At 39.9% G+C, this 23807-nt stretch overlaps 1 protein-coding gene across 1 annotated transcript in view; it reads left to right on the forward strand.

The window, feature by feature from the left end:
- The window catches only part of MTHFD1L (methylenetetrahydrofolate dehydrogenase (NADP+ dependent) 1 like), a 141165-nt gene that overhangs the window by 77765 nt on the left and 39593 nt on the right, over positions 1-23807 (forward strand). Inside the window, exons 21-26 of the mRNA XM_056486228.1 lie at positions 170-309; positions 2119-2160; positions 3223-3323; positions 3742-3919; positions 16237-16344; positions 17718-17870. Of these exons, the coding sequence (XP_056342203.1) occupies positions 170-309; positions 2119-2160; positions 3223-3323; positions 3742-3919; positions 16237-16344; positions 17718-17870 (722 nt within the window). The remainder of the gene's footprint in view (positions 1-169; positions 310-2118; positions 2161-3222; positions 3324-3741; positions 3920-16236; positions 16345-17717; positions 17871-23807) is intronic.

The following is a 23807-nucleotide window of genomic DNA, read 5'->3' on the forward strand; positions in this document are numbered from 1 at the left end:
TTTTAATCAGACTCAGTAATGTAAATAGACCTCTATTTAAAAGTTCATTCAAAACTGAGCACTGGTGTGCATTTAAGTGCACTATATGCTGAAGTAGAAATATCCCCCAGTGTTTAACCAAAAGCATGTTTAATGTGTGGTTTTGTTTTGTTTTTTTAATGTTTAACAGTAACTGAAGCTGGCTTTGGTGCTGACATTGGGATGGAGAAGTTCTTCAACATCAAATGCAGAGCATCTGGCTTGGTTCCCAGTGTGGTTGTACTTGTTGCTACAGTGAGGGCTTTGAAGATGCATGGAGGTGGGCCAAATGTAAGTTTCTGCACCTTTCCTAGAAAAATCAAATTGTTGCTAATATTTGAAATAAGTGAAGTACCTTGATTTAAGAAATATTTGGTGTAGTCTATGGGGCAGTATTTAGATAACCCTTCTGAGATGGCTCATTGTATAGATGTTATCACTAAAGTTAATGCTATCTCTAGAATTAAGCCTCAAATTAAGGAAGAGGGATGAAAGAGCTCTAAAGAAATACAGTATTTGCAGAGCAATCGAAGTTTTTTGCATTAAAAAGAAAGCTGTAAGATATAGATACAGATGATATAGATATAGATATAGATATAGATGATATAGATATAGATATAGATATAGATATAGATATAGATATAGATATATATATAGATATAGATATAGATATAGATATAGATATAGATATATTACTTTCCCTGCCTTTTGAAATAGCATTTGTAAGTGCACTGAAGTTGTAACAGGCTGGGAAATTTGACAGCTGAGGAGGAATGAGGCAAGTTCAAGTTGCAGTATGTGAGTGGTGGTGTTATTGTTCACATTGTTTGTGAAAGTTTTGATTTCTTTCACTCCAGGAATGGGTACCCCTTATGTCCTTTTATTTTGCTCAGATTAATTCCCTCAGGCATGCTGAAGTAACTGATGAAATTCTGTGAGTGTTTTCCTGGTGTACTGAGAGTCACCAATGTATCATTTTTTGCTGTCTAAGCCACAAAGAGATTTTACAGATTACTGATTGTAGAAATGTCCCCAAATGTGCAATCAGATCAGACTCTGCTAGCCAAGCAGACAGACACTTAACTCCCAGGAACACTTTCATCTGCCCAGCAGCATGCTGGAGAGTGATGCTGCCAGGGAAACAGTCGCAATGGGTGAAAATACCAGAGCTGTTTCCACAGCCACAAGATTTTGGAATGCATGGTTTCTCTTACAGCTAATCTTCTCTAAGAGTTAAAGCTGAGCTACTCTTTTTCAGTCTTTCAGGTTGATATAATGATATAATTTTCTATCATTTTAGTACACTTCTAATGCATGCTTTCTTTATTTTCAATTATATTTCTCCATCCCTATCAAGGCACATGTATTTTCACATGTGTTATCACTCAATCTGCAAAAATAGGACTTAAATATGTCTTAATAACTATCTCTATTTCTGTCTCACTTGTGTCCTTAGAAGTTTAAAGGTTTCATTTGTTTGCAAATGTCATGTATTCATCACTGAGGCATGTAGAGTACCAGATACTTTTACTGGGAGGTTAACTATAAAAAGGACTGATGCTAGAGACAAATGTAAGTCTGGTGCCTGGGACTGACATTATGTGGCCCTTGAAGACTCAGTACAGTACCCCAATACCCTCATGATGCACTTTGCATGTATACTTTTGTGCTTCCCAACAAATTACTTGCATGCAGTTCCTTGCCATGGGCAGTAATTAAAGAACATCAAAGACCATGTTCTTCTGTGCTGCTGTTATTTCTTCAGCTGTTGGAAGTTGCTGCCTGTTGTCTTTGCACTGCTGGTGTGCTGTAACAACATGTAGAATGAGATCCAGCTGCCTCCCCTGGTAGCCTTTTGCAACTAATTGCTGAGGCACTACCTGTGTGCCAAAATACCCAAATACAATAGGAAGTGTTGCTATTGTTTGTGTGCTGGTGCAACTTGGAATAAAACACAAGCTGCAGTCAGGCTGTGATGCTGTGTGCACTGGTATGTGCTACCTGGCAGTACAGACAGCATGCAAAATTGCACTTCAGACCTTTTAGGGTTATGACAAGTACCAGTCTGTGATGACTTTGTTTATTATTGCCTGATCCCAGGTGACTGCTGGTGCCCCCTTGAAGAAAGAATACACAGAAGAGGTAAGAGGAATTGTTATAAAACTTTAAAGACTTGTTTTTGGTTTTTTTTGTTTGTTTAAAGGGACAAAATAATATGGTGTACAGAGAATCAGAACTTCTCCTTGCTCTGGCTGGAATGTGTGCAGCCACAGGTTTGACAACAGCATGCTCTAATGCTGACATTCAGTGAGCATCTCTAACAGGAATTACCAACAAGTGAAACCACCTCATCTTCCCTCAGCCCTATCCCTCTTAGGTGTATGATAACTGCATGATGCATTGTAAGAAGGAACTGAAATACCTGAAAAATAACCTTTTTTCAGTAGTTTTTCTAGGAACACTTAAGTTTTCAGACTGATCAACATACAGGCATTTATAGAAGCAAAGGAGCAGAGAGGTATAGGAGTCAAGGACACTCCCTGAAATTAATGATAGCATAACCTGTTCATTAAACAACAAGTTTAATATGTTTATGCTTCACACTTGAGGTGGGATGTCACTCTTCAAATAAAGAGTGAATTCTGCTGGTTTGTTTTCTTTGTCACTTCACTCCAGACAAATTCTGGTCTTCTGCTTGTATGAGGCTAAGGATATGTGTTGTGTTACAACTAAGACAAGGCCTACAAAGTGTGAGGTAAAAGAGCAAATAAAGAAATCCAGTAATGTGCTTTTATCTGGGTTATGTATATGTATGTATGAATGCTGCATCTAACACATCTGTATGTCAAACCCACCCCACCACTGCAGTCTGTTTATAAACTTTGCAAACAGCAGACTAACATCCCTTTCACAGTCATGACAAGCAACCAGTCATCAGCTGCACCATCTTCCCATGTCTCAGAAGAGAGCAATGGGTTCATGTACAAATTCTGGACACTGCTTACTTACTTAAATATCTCTTATGCTTATTAATTGGAATGAGAAGTAATAAGTGCCAGAATACTTTCATCTGGAAGAATTTCACTTGCCTGCAACTGTCATGGTCAGCACTGTTTATGTTCATTTAAATTTATGGAAAATTCTTTGGCTGGAGAAGACTTTATGTATCTTACCATTTCCATTAATTTTTATTTAATTGCACAGAACCTCCAGCTGGTAGCTGATGGCTGCTGTAATCTACAGAAACAGATTCAAATTACTCAGCTCTTTGGAGTTCCTGTTGTGGTTGCTCTAAATATCTTCAAGTAAGTCTGTTCTTTCATTACTCTTGTGAGTCAATACACAGTTCAAACACCTTGCTTTTCTTGGTTTTCAAATTATTCAATTTGGCATGAACAAAGAAATTATTAAAGAATTTCCTTTTTTCACTATGAATGTAAAGATATTTAAGTTCTTAGCTTGTTCTTAAAGTTTTAAAACCAACAAAAAAAAGTATATACTATTATGGAGCTGATAATCTTCCATGTTAATTAGCTATATCAATTACAAAATTTTCTGGAAACATGTAAGTACATATGCTATATATAAATGCATTATGTATGTGACACAATTTCTATACATACCTGCTTTACCACTGCTGATGATGAAATAAGGTCAAGTTTACAAGGCTGTGGAAGAGAACTAATTAAACAGAATAATGAGATGGGACTGTTTGGTTGGCAGAACTGATTCTCCAGCTGAGATCGACCTGGTGTGTAAGATTGCAAAGGAGTCTGGAGCATTTGATGCTGTACCCTGCAATCACTGGTCAGCTGGTGGTAAAGGAGCAATAAAATTAGCTCAAGCTGTGGAAAAGGCAGTCAATCAAAAAAACAATTTCAAATATCTCTACGACTTGGAGGTAAGATTTCTTTTCTTTCTTTTCTTTTTTTTAATGAATACATTCTCTATCAGAGTTGGATTTAAAACATGAAGAACATTGAGAGCATTGAAGTAAAGTTACCTAAAATACTTTGAAAGGAACTTGCCTTGGTTTAAAAACATAAAAGCTGGAGAGAACAAGCAATCTGTGGCTTGTCTAATCAGGGAGCAGGATACTCACTGGTAATGAATCATTACTTAGTGCATTGAATGATAATGTTTAACATAAAAGTATGTATGCAGATGGAATTATTTTGGGAGACTTCTCCAAAGATCTCACAGTGGTAGTATTCATTCTGTTGGTTGGGTAAAAGGAGATGTAGTTGCTGTCTCACAGTCAGGTATTGCACCAAGCTGTGGCTTCCTGAAGCAGTCACTGTCTGTGTGAGCAGGATGTGACAGGTAGCTTGTCCATGCTCATCCCACACATTTGCCCAGCCCAGGCAGGACAGCACAGAGAGGAAGCACTGCCCTTACCTGCACCCATCCACACAGCACAGCTCTCAGGTGAGCACAAGGAGCAGAGGTGACCCAGTCCTGTTCCTTCTCCTCTGATGATCAGGCTGGAGTCTGCCAGTATGATATGGTACACACAATACATGGGTCACTGCTGCTGCTGGTGGCCCCAGGTCCTCAGTCTGTTCAGGAGCAGCCCCCAGGGCTTCTGTCCCGCTCCAGCTGATGGCACCAGAGTCCACAAGCCCCTGAGGTTTGCAGCTCACTCCAGCTGCTGGGCACAGCCCTTTCCTTGCACTCTCTGTCCTCATACACACATGTTTAGAGCTGACAGCATACCCACACAAGAGGCAGTCAGAAACCATATTTAATGAGAATAGTGAGGTCCTCAAGCACATAGCTGAGTTAGTCAGAGTACTGGCCAGACACCCTTACACACAACTGACCCCTTCTTCCTCTGTTCTCTCTGTTTCTTCCCACGCTTGTTGCTTTTCAGTCCACCTTGATTGCTCTCTTTTCCTGTCTTTTCTCCTTCTACTAACAATGTTTGCACATTCCCACAATCCTCTTTGAAAATCCCATCATAGGTTCACACAGTCCAAAAATACGCTTTTTCAGACATCCCATAGAGTCTTGTGCTGCTGTATGCAGTCACTTCCTTTCATTTTCAAAGTTCTGTGATCAAAGAGTTTCCCCACTGACCCACCTTGGTGCATTTCACACCAAGGACAATGGTCTCATCTTCCCCTTGGATTGTCATAGGAAACAGACAATTCAGTGTACTCTAATTTTCACTGATTGGGTTTATCCAGTGATCACATTACAGAGGGTTTATCCATCTATCATTGTTCCTCTGATCCTTGCTGGAGCTTTGGGGCTAATTTGCTTAGCCCTTAGATAACTTAACAAAGGGCAGTGTGGTCCAAGTTTCAGTTCCATGTCTGCCAGAGTTAGTGACTTTTTCCATGCCTTGGAGACAGTTATTGCAGTTGTCTGCAAGGTAACATCACAGCGTGATGAGCTGTCAGGAGGAGCTTGGACCCCTGGGAGCACTGGAGGTGCTGGGGTACCACTGTGCTGGCAGAACATTTGGAGGGTCATATTGCCAAGAATGTTATACAAATGATTTCTCAGGACCTTCCTGGCAATCCAGATGTGGGTGGGTTTAAATCTGAGCAGCCAAACAGACTTCTCTGGCTCCAAGGAAGCCCTTGTCAAGTTTCAGATTCTGTGCCCGTGCTACTTAAGTTTCTTCAGAAAATGTTCAAATGCTATTTTTTTACAACAGAACCTCAGCTTCATTCTTTTAAATGGCTGGAAGTTCCTGTTTTGATTCTTCTCTCCAGAAAAAAGTTCAGCCCGAGGTAGATATGCCCTACGGTCATCTTTCATTCTCTTTTCCCCTTGATATGCACCCTGTATCTGTTGCACCCGTTTTAGTTTTTCTTTCCACCTCCCCTGCTGTTTTACAAAATGTCAGTAGTCCAGTCAACCTGTATCAGTATTAATCCCTGCCCTGACAGAAGAGATGGAAATATGTTGGGAATATTAGTGCTGCAGCATGTATTCAGGGCATTTTGCCCATGCAACATTTTTACAGCTGAAAAATGGACAATGTATAATCCTTTCTAAGTTTGTCTCTACTGAGTTGCTCTGAAAAAAACTGAGGCTTATCATCTTATGGGGCTTGTGTCATAAAATGAGGGAAAAAATTTTTTTAATGTAATAGTTTTCCTCACTGGGCACTTTTGTTGCAGGGATAGCATATTAGCCTTTGACAAGGCTCATGCTTAAGCTCTGATGTTACTACACACTATGTAGCTTACAATTTGGTGATACAAGTGAGTAAAAAGGATTGGTAGGGGTGGACTCTGCCTATGAAGAAAATCAGATTGATTTCCACTTTAATGTCTTTCCCAGGCACATCATTCCATGCTGTGTTGCATAAGCAGCGTGATCTTAAGCACAAAGGGAATGAATCACATCTTAGTATCCCATAACTTCACACATGTATTGTAAGCCTCAAAAATACGTTGAAGGGATTTTATAATAACATATAAAGATGTTTAAATACTGTAAAAAAAGTACATTCAGGCCAACAAAAACAGTAAAGTGTAAAGTTCAGGCTCCTGTTTCATCCTTCTGTGCAAAGGAAGGGGGCTGAAGCAGCTGGAAGTAGGAGAGTGAAACAGCAATGCTGTCAGTTTTACAGTATGTAGGTCAATTGGTTACTAGGCTCACAGAGAAGTAAAGGAAAGACACCTCTCCCAAATAAGCCTGCCCTGATTTTTTTTGTTGTTGTTATAGCAGTTTTGAGATGTGGTTTCTACACAAAAAAGGGTGCAAAGGGGTAAAATTAAGAAATTTAAGGAAAATAAACAGTAAAATGGGATTCAGACAGATTATTTCCCCCCTCATTGTGCCTAAAGGGGGTGTAAGTGAAAGGACATAGTTCCATCCCTTACCTGATTGTCAGATTTGTCCAGTTACTGGAATAATATTAAGTCCTGGTTGCCTCAAGTTTCACAGGATTTACTGTGGTTGTTTTTTTTTTGTTTTTTTGTTCCCTTTATGGAAGGTCAAAGAGGGGAAATGCTTTGCTAAAAACCACTACCACTTCATTCATATACCTGTCTGTCTTCATGAGATTGCTCTACTGTTCCCTTTACTCCACATCTCCATTTAATCCTTTGATATATATGTAACTTGTTTTCCTGTCAGAAAACTTCATCAGAATTTGGTTCCAGAACTGGCTATAATTAGAAAAATTTCCAACAGCACAGACCACTGTAGCTGTAGCAGGTTCATTCAATACTTTGATCTTTTGTTAGAAAGCATCACCCAGGGTATTTAAAAGAGAAAGCTTCAAACCCTTAAATGTAAAGCTGGTTTATATCCATTCTTTCTAGTTAGAACAAACTTTGCAGTAAACTATATTATTAGTGTGCAGTCAGACATGTAATTAGAGGATAGCCCAGGTCAAGTGGGCTCTCTTTGTTTCACTTGTTTTTTTCCAGATGCATTCATCTCTGTAGTGCTTTATGCAATTTCCAAATATGTCTTTGAAAACAAAAACTTCCTTGAAGGGGGCTTACAAATGTGTATAGTATGAGAAAAGCACTAGAAGAAAGTATTTTCTAGATCTGTCAAATGCTGGTTAAAAGTTGAGAATCAGCTGGTTTTTTTCTGAGGTTTTGGGAGTGCATATGTGTGGCAATCAGTTCATGGATCAAATGCTACCATTGCCACTGTAAAAGTCTAAGAAAAGGACAGAAACAGAGTGTACCCCAAAATGCTTACAGTATTAGGAATTGGTTCAGGAGCAAGGATGAGTTTTCATATCATAGACTTCAGAGTTTATAACATCGCTTAAAATATTATTGGCTGTAATTGAAGTAAAAACTATGGTATTGTGTGGTTTTAGTATGGATTTTTGCCCCCTGTGCACAATAACCTCTATTAAGTTACTGTTGAGTTAGTTTCTTGCAGTGTTTTTCTTCAGTGTTTGAAGGATGGGTTTGTTTAAAAGGCCTCCTGAACTCTTTGTGAAATATCTCTGGCAGCTTATTTTAATATCTATGCTTGCTACATATGGAAAATATCAAAATATCAATCCTCTTATCACTGTTGACTTCCCTTCTGGGTTCAGTTTTCTTGAAGTATGGGTCTTTAAGTTGCAGCAGAAAGCTATTACTCAAAATAAAGTTGACTGAACCATTAAAAGTAAGTTTAGATAACTAGGGGGAGGAAAGGAGAGGATGGAAACGCATCCCATTCCCAAATTTTTCTGGCTTCAGTGCCTGTTCTTGATCAGGAGAAAGCAGGAAGCTATATTCCTCACTAATGCACGCCTGCTGAGTGACCTGCCTTCACTATCCTGGTCTCCTCTCTTCTGCTGTGTGAACTCTCCCTTGACTTAGAGCAGCCCTTCTCAGCCTGGGACAGGAAGTATAGGCAAGAAGGAGGCAGGCATTAGGATTTTAAGAGATACATTGCCCCTTCCTGCAAGCAGCTGGAGTGGAGTGGGTGCTTGGGAAATGGAAGAAAGGAGAAGGATGGGCATTTGGCATGAGGCAGGATCAGCACATCTGGCTGGGCAGTCAGTTAGCACTGTCCTCTTAATAGAATGACATGGTAACCTGACAAATATTATTGAAGAGCCTCAAATCACTGGATTTATGCTGCACTGGAAAACTAAATTGAAAGACTGTAAAGGTCACAAATGGGAGGGAAGAGAAGGGGTTGTTCCAGCCTTCCAAATTTATCAGATGACAACTTTTTTTTGGTAGTGCTATGCCTTTAGGTAATATCTTGACAAATAAAAATTCTTCCAGGTTATACAGTGAAAGTTGATTTCACAAATATTTTGGCAGGGTGCATTGCCTGGCTAGCCTGCAGAACAAAGGAGAGCTTTCTCAGCTTGGGACCATCCACTGGGAGCGAGGTTGAGTAGCAGCACTTCTCAGGGAGGCATTCAAGCAGCTAACAGCCTCAGCACTGGTGTTTTTCTTCCCCTGCGGGGAGCATAATAATAGTTTGGGCAAATCTGGAGCGTCTGAGCCCAGAGTTTTGTCTGGCCCTGCCTCTGTTTTGCTGTGGCAGTATGGTGTGGGCTGTCACTTATCTCATCCCCTCCAGTCTTCGCTTCAGCTGTCACAGACAATGGGTCACTCAGAGGGGTCTGAGGGTGGCATCGAGACAGAGACAGCTCTGCCAGCAGCAGCTCTCTGTGCGTTATTTTCTCTTCCATCCGTGGTCTCCCAAAGCAAGAATGAGCTGTGAGTAATGAAGGAGGAAGAGCCCCACTGGTGGAGGAGAAGGCTCCTTGCTGCATGTGCTAGGAGGGGAGGAGCAGCTCGAAGAGGAAGGCACAGTCAAGAAGGGCTTACGGGGTCTGGGTTTGAGCATGCCAACCTCCAGGAGAATGTCCCAAGGCAGCATGTTTCTTACAGTTTGCAAACTTCTCATCTTTTTAATCCCAGTGCTTGAATGGGAGCTGCCAGGGGTGTTTTCTGTTTCTTCCACTAATACCATGAAGTCACTAAGCCATGAAAGGCATCCATCATGTGTCTGCTGTCACACCAGCCCAGCATACCTCTGCTCATTTGTCTAGGAAGCAAATGGCTTCTGTGTTGTTCTCTGTACAGCATGGAGTTCAGTCATGTGTGGACTTAATGGAAAGTTCTTAAGTACTGCTGGGGTGGGAATAAGTAAAATAATGTATGGTCCTTACTGAAACTTTTCCTAATAATTGATGAGTGTCATTTCTCATCCTGAAATGCAGGCAGTGCTGCCCTGCAGCCTTTGCTAGGCTTTAAACCATTTGCCCCACTCCCCTCTACTGCCACTAGGACATCTAGCAGTGAAGCCACATTAAAGAGGAATTGCACAGGGCTGTACCACCCACTCCTCCCACTCCCATCAAAGAGATTTCTGTGGAGTTTGGACACTTGTTTCACTGAATTGGATGTTCTAGAGTTGGAAGCTGTCCTTCTGCCACTCCATCTCTTTATTTGCAGATGTAGGCTCGTGACAGCCCTGTACTTTCATGTTTGTTTTCATTATTTTCCTATTCTTTGCATAGAACAATTTTCTTAGGCACAGCTGAGGCTTCAAAGTTGGGGAAATGGAAAATAAATCTCTAAGGCCACAGGCTTAGGTGTTGATTCGCAAATCGTTTAGCTTGACTGAAAATGCTTTTCCACAAATTAAAAAACAAGCTCTTGTCCTGTGCCAGCAAAGGAAGAGGGGTGCTAAAGACTTGGAAATCCTTTTGTCAGCTGCAGATCTTCTGGAACCAGAATATAGAGATACTTTAATAAATGAGTTTTTATTTTATCCAAGGGAAAAGCCAGAAGTAGGAGTTTGAATGTGCAGCGTCAGCTATTGTTTTAGCACTGCACTCTGTCACCCCACACAGCACCTTCGGCCATACTCCCATCATGTTTTCATTTGGCAGCCTTCCCAAGAAGAGGAATGAGTGATGTCTGCATACTGTTTCACTTAGCCAACCAGCAATTCTTCTTTATTGCTTTCAGTGAATTTTTAAGTTTAAAAAAAAAAAAAAGGACACTGCCTGGGATTTTGAATTATATTATGAATTTCTGCTAAAACACAAGCAGCTTAGTAACAGTAAGCCCAGAGTTTGTCACCTTATAATTAAACTAATGTCATAATTGAAACTAGAAATTGAGACCAAAGTGAATGTTTCAAGTACTTGAAGTATTAAATGTGTAAATTACAAGTAAATAGTGCTTTTGTATATTCTCTGATTAAATGCATATTTTTTCAACAGAATCATAGTTTTATTGGAGAATCAAGTAGTTTTAAGTATTTATGCTGTATAACTGTGAAGGGATCCTGTCAGACAGTGCTGCACTGATGGGCATTCACTTATGGTACTCGATTTAAACTAGATAATACCAGGGCTTCTCTTAGAAGTGGGATTTAGCTGCAATTTAGTGGAATGTAGTGTGACTAGGGACTTACTGCTGTTGTCTTTAGCTTTGCACAGATGTGTTCTGTTGGTGAGGAAGTCAGGAGGATGTTTAAAAGCAGAAGAAATGAAGAAGGAAGGGAACAGGGATTGTTTTCAGCAGTCTCAGGGATTGGCTGTGGGGAGTTAAAAAGACAATCTCCTTTCTCCAGTAGCTGAAGAGCTTAAAAAGTCAAGTGTCCAAATTAGGATGCAAAAGATGGAAATCTTGAGCATAGCTTCAGACCAGATTCCTGGTAATATGCATGTTTTGTTTCACTTAATACTGACTTTTGGCAGCGAGACTGATTTCAGGAATCCCAGCCAAGGTGTGCGTCCCTGCCCCAACTCGCTTTTTCTGCTGGTTCATTTCAGTGCTCAGATTTGAACAGTTTGAGCAACTCTTCCTGCTTCTCACAGGCTTTCCCTTTTTGATAAGGTGGATGTGTGAACTGATGTGGGTTGCAATAGGGTTTTTTCCTGGGATATGTTTTGGCCTGGATGAGTTTCTCTGGTATGTGCAGCTGCACAAACAGCGGTGCTGCCTCAGTTGCACTGGCACATGGGTGAGTGTGAGCAGCAGAGGAAGCAAGGCTGAAAGGAAGATCTATTGCAGCTGCTCTACTGTCCATGGAAATCCTTGTCAAGCTCTACATGAAAAAAGGATAATGTGAAGTGAGCTGTTAGAAGTGAAGGGAGAGATGAAGAGTGAAGGAAATGTGAGAAAAGGTTAACAGAAATTAAGCACTATTCAATTATGTTCTAGTGAAAACATTGCTGTCGATAGTAAGGGAAGAAAGAACATTGTGTAATGAACACCACCACTTGGCACTAATATCATGTCTTGCAAGGGAGATGGACTGGAAGTGACAGTATGGCTGGATGATAACACTGGTATGATTCAGCTTAGATAATCAACACAATCTTAGGAGTGACAGGCTCTCAGCTTTATCAGTGCTGATTTTGTGGTTTAATCATTCTCTATCAAGTAATGAAATTTACAGCTACACAGAGACTGTTTTTGTGAAAGCAGTTTGTGCTTTAGCACTTGTTATCCTTTAGCCTAGGAGAAAATCCTATTTATGGTGTGGGTGCTTGGCAGCCTCAGCAAGTGTGTGTGTTTGTGCTTGCCTCAGAAGCAGCATATGGCTTGGTAGCTCTGAATGTGTGAGATTTCAGAAGTGAACATTCTCTCTGGCAGGAGTGGCAAGACTGGTTGTTTCTGAGAAAGCCCTAATGAATTGTCAGCAGATATTTGTATTGTGTGTCCCTGTAGCATATTCTCATGTTCAGTGTAAATTTACATTAAGTGTTTGTGTTTTATGTCATCATTTTCTCAGGAAGCTGATGTTGAATTTGGAATGAATTCTCTCAAGCTGCCATAATTCCTTCAGCAGTAGTACTAATACAGAGTTGAATATCTACAAAAGTCAGGTTTTATCCAAATCCATATTGTCTGTTGTCTCTCTGTCACCTAATCTTCACCTAAAAGTATTTAGTTGTGCAACAGTCACAGCTTTACATGAGGGAACTGAGAAGAGGGATAGCTTTTATTGTTGACCATAAATCTTTCATGCTTTTGACACCCTTTTACAACTTTCCTTCTCACCCTAGTTGTCCAGGTGGCAAAGTGCTGTGGAGTGAAGTTGCTGTTGATAAGGATGCATCAGCACTCCCTATTCAGATGTGACTTTTCAATCCTCCTTTCCTAAATACTCTTTTGATGATGGCTGCAAACAGTTGCATCAGCACAGCTAAGGGTGCAGCACTGGAGTTTGCTAGTGGGAATGAGCAACTGGTTCAGGAAATTCCTAAGGCCATTGTAAAAAATTCTCAGACAAAAGAAAAAGTGGGAGATGTGGTCCTGCTTCTGGCCCGGACAGGGTTAATTTATGCAGAAGCTGGAAAAGGGCATGGCTAGAAGTTTATTCTATACCATGTCACATCATGGGGGCCGGGGAAAAGGAGTTGCTTTTTGGGAGAAGGCATTCTTGGAGAGTCTGGGTGATACACTGAATTGGAGAGTACCATTCCCAAACCACAGCAGATGTGAAATTACTCTTTTTTTTTTTTTTTTTTTTAATGTATCTAAAATATGTGGTTTCTGCTGGCAGACATTTGACCAAAGTATATAAGGCACAAACAGGTAGTTCACATGTTTTTGTTGGTTTTTTTTTTTCCCTAGGTAAGTCTAGTATCAGCTGGAGCAAAAATCCAGCTTAAAATCCCCTAATGATTTAGTTACGTGTGCAATAGGAGTCTTATTTTTCAGCCCACTTCTCCATGTGAATTAGCATTGTTGCTACATATGGTGGATGTCTTTGCCCATTATACATTGCCTTTGTATAGTGAAGTGCTGAATAATCAACAGTTTTGTTGAAAACCTGAAGCTAAACGAGTCTTGTAAACATCCAGGCTTCTGCTATGTGAAATGCCTCTTGAATTAGTAGAACTTCTTTTCTGTTAAATACCATTATGGCACTTTCAGGCAAGATGAATTTTTGTTTCTTGTGTAATGCACTAGGTGTTTTTAGTTTGGAGAACATTTTTTTAACTGAAAGTGAAGTTTCCCAGCAGTATTACTTGATAACTGTAACACAGGAAACTTTTTAGCTTGAAATGCCCTGTTACACTGTGATTCTAAATAGATAATGCCTTAAAATTCCCACTAAATACTAGGAAACAGGTGGATCCTTAGCATGGTGTAGTGTACTCCTTTCCCTACTCCTGAAACTTCAGGAAGGAAGCATATCTGAGAGCGTGCATGTGCATGGGCTATCTTAATGTTCACAGCACATCTGTGCCTTCCTGCTGGTTTCTGTCTGATTTTGGCTCAGCCAGGACTCATCTTGCCTCTGCTGAGATTAAATAGGCTCAAACTCTCCTCTGACACCATGCACACGTTGCCTCACCTGTTTGTGTGTGCAGGGCAAAAACATGGCAGGCTCAGGAAATCACTTTTTTTTTTGCCATTCCTACTCCCACAACTCCTTCCTCAATGGTGATTCTTCTGAGGTTACATTTGCAAAATCTGAGGTGTGGGTACTGACCCACAAAAAGTGTCTGAAATTCTGGTAAAAGAAAAAACAAACCAGGAAAAAGCGACAAGCCATAAATCCATAGGGATGTGGTTTGACTGTCCAGCTCAGACTCAGTCATGCAACACACTGCACATATCCCAGGAGAAGCAGAGTGCCACTGCTGTCATTAAAGCATTCTGCTCTGATGTTAGCCAGAGCCCTGCTGGGCTCCTTTTGGAAAATACGGCTGTGCTCATTGGAAGGGGGCTGAAGGAGCAGTAGTTATGCTGCTGTCAAATTAGTTGGAAATGTTTTGACACAAATGCAAGCTGAATCTAAATGTCCATCTCCATCTCAATGAATTTACTGAGGTTTAAGCAGAGAGCTGTTAGTTTCAATGTTGGCCTGCTGACAACAAGGAATGGAATTCCTTTTGCCTTTCCATTTGCCATTGCTGTTAGTCCTTTACTGCAAGCAAACAGTGCCCAAAAGGCTGATTAACAGACATGTTTTGCATTTCTTCCTCTGTGTTGAAAACTGCCATGGATATGAACTATTCAATAATTACTCTGAGACAAGTTTCATCTTGTGATGGCTGTCCATGGCACTAAGTATTCCATTCAGCTTACTGCTGCCAGGAATTGTACCCAGGATATTTGAAATGTGCTATCTCCAGTCCTGATTAGATTTTTTGCACTGCTTGGATTCCTGTAAAAGGCTGATGCTGGGAATGTGAATTATTCTACCCAATTAAGGTGCAGTAATTGTACAGTGAGCATGTTCAGAAAGTATTTTGTGAAGCTCCTTTAAACCTGTCTTAGAAATTTCAGGTCTGAGGGTTACTATCTGAGCCTTAGTAGCTTTTAACTGCCTTACATTAAAGGTACTTAGAAGTCTGGAGAGATTATTTTCTTCTAATGCCTCTGTTACTGGTGCTCTTTATTAATGTAAGCTTTAATTTTCCTAAAATTCAATCACAAATACAAAAAAGGTCAGCCTGATACAAACCCTTCAACTGATGTATCTTTGCAGAAAAAGAGCTACTTCCAGACAGGCATTGCAAAAATGTGGTTACCTGTGGAACTTCCTACAAATGCACCAGATAGATCTCATTATTCACAAATTAAGTAATTTCTTGCCTTTGTTAGAATAAAATTATACACTTGTATTTTGTGTTCAAATCATTTTTGTATTGCTTGAGATTACCAAGTCTTATTCCCCAAGTGGTTATCTCTCCAGATTTTCTTTAGCATTTATTCCATGTGTATTGTTAATTAAATATGCTATTGCTGAGATATTTCCTTTAATGTTGCACACATCTCTGGCCATCTATAGTCAGCATTGATTTAGCTGAACTCATGGTAACATCCCTCCTCCATCATCCTGTTCCTATTGAAAGAAGGCAGAGAATATGGTTTAAAATAGGCTGGAGGAGTCACAAGGACTCTCTCCTGGGTCATTAAAAACAAAAGAATAAGAGAAAGAGGAAATAGGAAAGAGTTGTTTGCTCTAAATACACAAAAATGATGGCACAAAAAGTAAATGCCTGATCTGACCACAAAAAACTTGATTTTCTTGAAAATCTGTTAAGGATTTTCTAACAGATTGAATGTGAGATTCTGCCTTCAAATAGAAGCTGTGAAAGCAGAACTTGTTCAGTTTGAGGTCAGTAAAATGATGCAAATACACCTGGAGACTGGGATTGAACTTATTGACTTGAGGTTTCAAAATTAATTTGAGAATACTTTTTTTTTTTTTTTTAAAAGTATACAAAGTGCTTTACAGTATCAAAGCTACAAATAAAAATATGCATATTTAGAAAGGATAGGTGGTAAAAATAATAATAAATAATAAAAGAAAATCACAATCAAAGGAGCAGTGATGGGTCAAAAATTTTCAGCTATGATTCCACGCTTCTCAGGGGAACCTTCCCTGGCTGCCTCCTACCTTGTCTTGTCCACTCAAGTAGGTTATCTTTATTCTGAAATGAAACTTTTTTGTCTAGTGATTCCTGTTAACCCAGTGGAGATTGCAGGGTAGGTTATCTCTTCATTCTTGTAACTAGATAGTAATTTTCTGCCCCCCACTTCAGGCGAGCATAAGCTCACGTTGTCAACTCTGTAATGCACAAATTGTGCAGCCTCCAGATGATGGAGTAGCTGTTAGTTCATGTACCTTTATCTGCATATCATATCCATCACCACTGCTCTTTACTTTCTCATATTTTAGCAAGCCTGTTTAACAAGGATGCATCTAAATGAGAGATTCACAGGCCTCACTCAGCAAACAAGATCCTAGTTTCTCTTGGCTAATGTTCATCCTTGCATTGTTTCCTTGTCTCTGCAGCTTCCTATTGCTGAGAAAATAAGGATCATTGCTCAGAAGGTGTATGGAGCTCAGGATATAGAGCTGTCTCCCGTTGCGCAGTCGCAAGTTGATCGGTACACCCAGCAGGTAAGAGCTCCAGGGAATTATGCAGACAGGTACCTGCTGGATGCAAGTCTTGGGAAACCTCAGGGTGAAAAATTCTCAGACTGGAGTGTTAAGTCAAGCTTTGCTGAAAGGCATGGCTTTACCCATGGTAGTAAACTGTGGGGGTCAGTATGGATTGGTTTAGATTCGATAGAACAGAATGGTTTTCACCATAAAAGCAATCTCCTGTGAGATATGAACCATGTTCAGAATGCTTCTGAGATTGTCCATGAAACTTTCTATGCAGTTTGGGTTACTCTCTTAAACCTGGCAACTGAAAAAGCTGCTGCTAGCAAATGTAACCAATTTTCATTTGTACCTGCAAAAGAGTTTGCAAACACAGTAAGACCTGTGCACAGCTATGCACTTTGATAACAAAGGTCCCAATATTTGTAAAATCTTTTGATTTCTTTCTGTTGCTATTACTTCCAAGGAATTATGAATGCTAGAACATGAAATAGATCACCTATCCTAAACCATGTGGGAGCATGCTACAGTTTGAAAAATTTTGAAACCATGAGGAGAGGTGAATGTGTTTTTTGTAGTAGAATGGCTTCTGGACATAAATGTGGCTGGAGCCTTTCTGTCAGAAAGTAGAAACAGTATGTCCAGGAAAAATTCCTCAGTAAACTTCAGCAGCTTGGTGTCAGACAAGCAGAAGTCCTTGGTCAGACAGGAGGACAGCCATCATCCTGATAATGCAAACTTCCTAAGAATGAATTGCATTCCTCTAAATGGAAAAGAAGTTTATTTAGTGTACTTGAAGCAAAATAATCCATGCTTTTTTTTTTTTTCTCCTGCTGTGATTCTCTAAACAATTTTTTAGTCTAGATGTTAGTATATTAGGAAATATTTCCACAATGTCAAAAAGAATTGTCAGCACTGGGCTGCAGAGACAATTCCCTGGAGTCCACCTCTCCTCCTGGCCCTGTTTGTCAAAGAATTGAACAGAAGAGTGGAAGGTGCCTGACTCAAGATTAATCAATAACTTGGTGACAAATAATGGGCAGGGTGAGCTGCTGACACACTTTTCCTGATTTTCTACTGATTTTCAGTAACTAGTGCACTGGCATTAGTGAAGCCCATCAGCCCGTGCAGGTTTTGTCTTGTTTAAAAACAAAGGAAAGCACCATGAGCACCATCTGTGTTTACCCCCAGGAAGACAATAATGCCCTTAGAAAATTTCAGACTCAGAATCCTGGTCTCAGGTTGGTGTCTATCTAGGTCATTAGAGCCTAAAGGGAGCTGCTGTATGAGAGGTTTCTAGAAGATACTGGTAGCAAAACAAAAACATAATGTGCCTTGACTAATTTTAAAGACGTTTTTCTTTTCTTTCCTTTTTTTTTTTCTGTCAGGGATTTGGAAACCTTCCCATTTGTATGGCAAAAACTCACCTATCCCTGTCCCATCAGCCTGAGAGGAAGGGTGTTCCCACTGGCTTCGTTTTGCCGATCAGCGATGTGCGAGCCAGCATTGGAGCGGGATTCATCTACCCTCTAGTAGGAACGGTGAGTGCAAAGTGTTCAACTCGGTTACTCCCCTTTCACCCAGCTTGACAGGGGAGTGCATTTCCTGTTTGCCTCTAAAAATAATGTGTAGAGCCACGTGAGTTCTTGTTTTTGCGTAATGATCTTATCCTCAAACTTTTTGTAGCTCTAGATTGATAGGAGAAGATAATCAAGGAAATCCAGTGAAATATAAGCACTTTGAATGTCGAGTCTGAGAGAATGGCTCTTGCTGTTGTTTTTAGGTTAATCTATGGTATTTAGGCACCTTAATGCTGCATAAAACTTAATTTACTTGTCATTGCCTTTTCTTAGTCAAAGTGCAGCCTGTAAATAGCTAGTTAGATGTTATTCTAAATTTTAAATCTTTTATGCATCGTTACAAACCATTTAATGTGTTCAGATTAAAGGAATTGTGTTGGGGAGTAGAGTATGCTTAAAATAATTGCTCTTCAGCTGATGAGTCTGACCTACTCCAGTCTTTGTGAACGTCACTACCGGTCCTGTAAAAGTAAGTTATGGTGGGAAGGGGTAGATTTTTAACTGCAGAAGGAATAGCACATTCCATCTCCTTTTTTAGAGATTTAAACAATGAGGTGATAAAAAGAGGTAATCGTCATCCTTTCTTCCTACCCGTCCTTACAAGTACAGACTTGGATTAGGAAGATCCTGATGCTTTCTTCCCTTACAGGCTTATCAAAATAGCTGAGAAGTGAGTTGGCTCATGCCTTTTGCCAACCACACACTTCTTAATCCAAACAGCAGTTGAGCTGCATCTGACATCTCATAGCTAGAGTTATTACTTACATGTAGCTGATTCATGGGATGGTGCTGGAGAAGGGACACAAAAGCCATTGCATTTCCGGAAAGAGTACTCTCCCAATGTTATCTCATCTTCCCAGAGCACGGCCTGATTTCCGTGTGTAGCAGAACACTTAGGAAAGGTTGAAAGTTTCTAATCTATTGTTTTGAATTCCCTCTGAAACAATCAAGTGTTTGAAATGAGGAAGGAAGTACTTTCTGACCAAGAGGGTTCCTGGAGTTCAGGAAACTGTGTCACTTTAAGTCACTGGACTTGGGGATATGATTTCCTTCTGCCTGACCACATCATGCACATCCACCAGAAGCAGAGCACAGCTGTGTATTTAAATTGTGTATGACCAAATTCCAATTGCTGGTGACAGGATAAAATTTGTCAGAACTTCTAGTATCTCCTTCATGGCCTGGATTCAAGTTTGCACTGCAAGTTGTGTGTCATGAAGTTATGAGAAGGAGTGCATGTGAGTAATGGGCAGCAACTAATTCCAATCCATGAGGGAGCTATTCTGTTGGATGTCAGAATGAAATATTCTTGGGTTGAGCTTTCTGAATGAGTCACACCCTGCATGCTTTGCTATTAACTAGCTGCAGTTCGGTGTCATAAATCCATAGAAACTGACTATAGGAGCAGTATAAACCAAAAAAGTTCAAGGATTACCTCTTTCTGTTTCCATTTAGAAACAAAAAATGCAGTTCTTTTGAAGGACATTTTGTATATGGGATTTCTTTTTTGAGTAGAGTGTAAACCATATGTCTAAGTTAGTTAGCCTGACTTTGGTGAGAGGTAGTATTATGGAACTTCTCCCATATCCTGAGCTGGGAAGGCAGTATACTCTGTGTTATGTATTCCAAGAGAGTATAAACATAAGATCCCCAAGAGGTAAAAATGTAAATACATGGACATCGATCATTGGTTGTTTGGAAAAATATTGCTAATGCTCAGGAATGCAATGCTCAGGAATGTGGGACAGAACTCTTCTTGGAACCATCACAATTGCTACAAATCAGAGTGAGCGAATGAATGCGAATGTATTCCTAGCATCGTTACCACACAGTTCTCTCTTTAGAATTAAATTTATAGCAAGAGGTGCAACTTGCTGCCTTCCAGAGTGGAGAGTTGTGATCATCATGAAACAAAATTTCATAATATAATTGCGCCATAACTTTTGAAATCACTTTTCTAGTTTGTCACCTTCAGATTTTTTTGTGCGAGTTGTTGTCAGCAACTAAGTCTTGGGTTTAGTGTTACTTTTTAAGTTGTGCAAGAAGAAATATTTTTGATGTCTAGTTTCAAAACTGAAAGCCTTCCTTTGGCAGTTCCCTTACTAATAAAGCTATCTGAAAATGTCTGCAACAACAGAGCAAGTATAAAAGGGCTTGTCCTGAAGGCTTAAAGTGGCTGGAAGTCAATGATATGAGTAGAGGGATTACAGAAATCCAGTAACAGCATATGGTGAAAGCATCCAGTCATGACAGTGGATTAGATTTCTTTATATAGGAAAAAAAGGAGCAGCATATACATTTTTTTGCCTTCCACTGCTTGCTGGCTAATTGTATTAATGGAGAGGTCCCTTAATACCTAAGCTGCTCAGAACCTTCTTACAGCTAAGGCTTTTCTGGTGGCAGGAAAAGAACGCTATTTTTCATTAAAGTTGTAGTGATAATTCTGATGCTAATTAAATGTCAAACTCCATTCTCAAAGCATATTTTTTACCAGGCAAACTTCTCATACTCTAACCTGTCAGAATTTATCAGTAAAGCAGGTTGTTAGAGTTCTGCTGCAGTGTAATTGGGAAGAGCATTACAAATGAGGGAGATAAGTACTGATGAAAGATAATAAACTATCTGCAGTATCTAGCATTTGTAGTTTAGCCTTGTCACTAGCACATGCAAAGTAATGAGATTTGTATTTATCTCAGCTCTGATACACAGTGACTTTTTTTAACTAAATATTTAGCATGTTAGTCTTCATATTCTCTAAGCAATATTTGGTTTGTGTTGTCGTTGGCTCCAGTTCCTGTACAGCATGGAAGTCTTTCCAGGAAAAATGAGCTGAGCCTTATCAGAGGAAATCAGCAGTGAAACAAGAGGTGCTTTTAATTAACACTGGCACAGCTTTTATCCAAGTTCTCTGAGACCATGACCCAGAGGGCTACATCACTCTCACAGGTGGACTGTTGACATCATTGCTTGGCTTAACAGAGTGATGGCAGGAAAGCTGCTGGAGTACATGTAGGAAACCAGTGAGGTCATTCACTAGCAATGCTTGGGTGGGGAGTTATTAGATTTTTTGTAGTATGTGTGTTTCTCTCCACACCCACCCAAAAAGCCAGAGCAGTTCAGTGCTTTCTCACATTCAGCCACATTTCCATTGTTCTTTTTCATGTGAGTTGCAAGAATGCAGGAAGGTCATAGAAGTTGCCTTTTGCCTTTGTGAAGAGATGCTACCAAATCACTGGTGCAGGAAATAAATCTGTGTTTGAATCATAGTGAGATTTTTGAGTATGTACTACTCTTCTCCAGTCATGCACTTTCATTTCAATGGGTTAAAATTACAGACATGGTCACTCTGAAAATATGTGGAGCCTTTGGAGTCATGCCAGCTTCCAAGTTCTTACAATGAACTGACATCCTTCAGATATCAACATATCTGAAGAAAGGTCAACCTATCATAGAAATATTTTTCTCCTCATAGAGAAAGAAGTTCAAGTCTCTGAAACTAGTGCTGAAACCATATCCCCTTGGAAGGAGCTCTTGGGCTGACCCAGTGTAGTTTGAAATCAGTGTATGGGAGGGACAAAGCTCTAGTTCACTTGTGGGTGAGGGCCAGCACTGTCCTGCCAAAATATTACCTGGATTTTGTAAGAGGGAAAAGATCTCACAAGTAAATATCTTTATTAATATTTTCAGAAGGAAAATATTGTTCCCTGTTGAATAAATTTCTTCTTTCTTAGTGGTTAAGAGCTTAACAAGTTTTGAGAGTGTCTATTGAACTTAAGCTGGAGTCCAGGCCACCTGAAGTGAATTTTCAGTTTTTCAGTGGTGCATGATGCTCAGTTTGTCTCCAAACTGTCATTTTGTCATTTTTCTCAGGTGCTTTTATGAAACAGATGAATAATAATTATTTGATTGCTCAACTCATCCTGCTGATCTGTGTAACACAGGATAACGTTTCAAAAACATAAATGATGGCGAGGTTTATATTTGCTCTGTAAAACTTTTATCTTACAGTTCAATTTTATATTGTTTACAAAGGATTTAAGCTCTGCTAGGTATTCTGACCACTGTTGGTCAAAAAAATGTCCCTGGGGATGTGGCATTTGGCACCTTCCCTTGGTATTTTTTCGTTGCTGTGTGGTAGCAGTGCTCAGTTGTGAAAGCTAGGTGCTCACAGACTCGGTGGGCTGGTTTTGAGATAGCTGCAAGAAGTATGAAAGCTGTAAGAGTAAAGGAAAGCTATGAAGATAACTCATGTAGGAACGTAGGTTAACAGTTGTTTAGTTCTAAGTTGAAAACTGGTAACAGGAAAAGAAAAGCTGCCCCCTGTTAGATGATGTGCCTTTGTATCTATTACAGTAGATGTCATCCCAACGAGGGAGAGAAGTTTTCTGAATTACAAAAAGTGCATGATTCCTGTACAGTGACCAGCTATGCACACATGGAAATGCTGATTGATGTTACACTTGGTGGAAGGCTGATAAATTATTCAGGATGGGGTTGATGGGCTGGGGGTGACCAGATAGGTATGATTGATGGCTGGAAGTGAGGGTGAGGACAATCAACTTCAGTTTGTTGTGTGTAAAAGCTAGAGGCTGAGAGGTTAGTTAGGAGGCTGAGGTTAGTGTAATAACAGGAAATCCACTTCTGGCCCTTGGTGGATTGCATGATGTGGTTGTCATGGTCTTGGGCTGGCCAGAGAGGGGAGGGTCTCTGTAGATGAGGCAGAAGTAATCCTAAGTGAATGATTTAGCTGAAGGGCTGAGGAAAAAGTTGTAGATTATAATGGAATGGTTTGCCTTTGCAAGCATCCCAGGTGTGTGGACTATGAGTCAATTAAGATTCAAGGATGGCTGTGGCCATTTGTGATCAGAAAATGGAATAGAAGACTGAGGGCAGGATTGGAAGGATGGGATTGACTGGAAAGGGAAAAACTGAGAGTTGTACTGATGGGAGGAGACACCTGTGAAATTATTTGAAAACACATCCAAGGTGTACATGGAGAACTGGAAGGGGACACTGACCTAAAAGCCACAAGGGTTAAAGAGTTTTGAAGGTGTTCCAAAGCATTAGTTTAAACAATGGCATGACCTAAGATCTGGGAAGGAAGAAGTCATGTGAATAATGAATGTAGTTACAGGAGAGCAGAACATGCCTTGCTGATGACTAAGGATTTTTTTAAAATTTAAGAGGGAAAGAGTAGAGGTTAGCTGGCTTGAAAATATCATTATAATTTCTGTAACTTTTGAAAGTTAATAGAAAAGAATGTATTTAAATGACAGAAATTTCCATATAGTCTGTGCACTTACTGTTTACTTGACCTGTTTTAAACTGATGGAGATAAGCCAGTGTTTGTTGGAAATACAGAGTAAATATACTTTGCTTTGGATCATGTATTTCCATGCTATGGCTATGACACAGGCATATGGTAAAATACTCTCTTACAGCCTGAAACAATATCCCAAAACCCCCACAAACCAGCCTGTCTTTCTCTTCTGCCATACCTTGACAGATAATAAAGGCAAGACAGATTCTGTATAGTTCATGCTGTCACTCTTGACTGCTCTTTGTTTGCTGGTAAGCATTATTTAACCTACATCACAATAATGTACCATATATTGCTTCTTCTGAATGAAAGACCATGTCCCATTGCTGGCCAGATTAAATTTGTAGCTTATTATTGCTTTATTCCACCTAACTGTACATTCCTTGAGGGCCAGGACATGTAGGTAGAGAAATGGATGAATGGTTTTGATTTGTTCTCTACTGAGAAGAAAAAAGAAGTTTTGTTGGTGTGTTTGTGTGTTATTCAGTGAAATGAATTGTTAAAGGAAACCCCGGGTTTTTGGGACAGGATGAAATCACTAGATAACATATCAAAGAAGAAAATAAACCCTGTGTTTT

Source organism: Oenanthe melanoleuca, chromosome 3 (assembly GCF_029582105.1).
Source record: "Oenanthe melanoleuca isolate GR-GAL-2019-014 chromosome 3, OMel1.0, whole genome shotgun sequence".
Lineage (NCBI taxonomy): Eukaryota > Metazoa > Chordata > Aves > Passeriformes > Muscicapidae > Oenanthe > Oenanthe melanoleuca.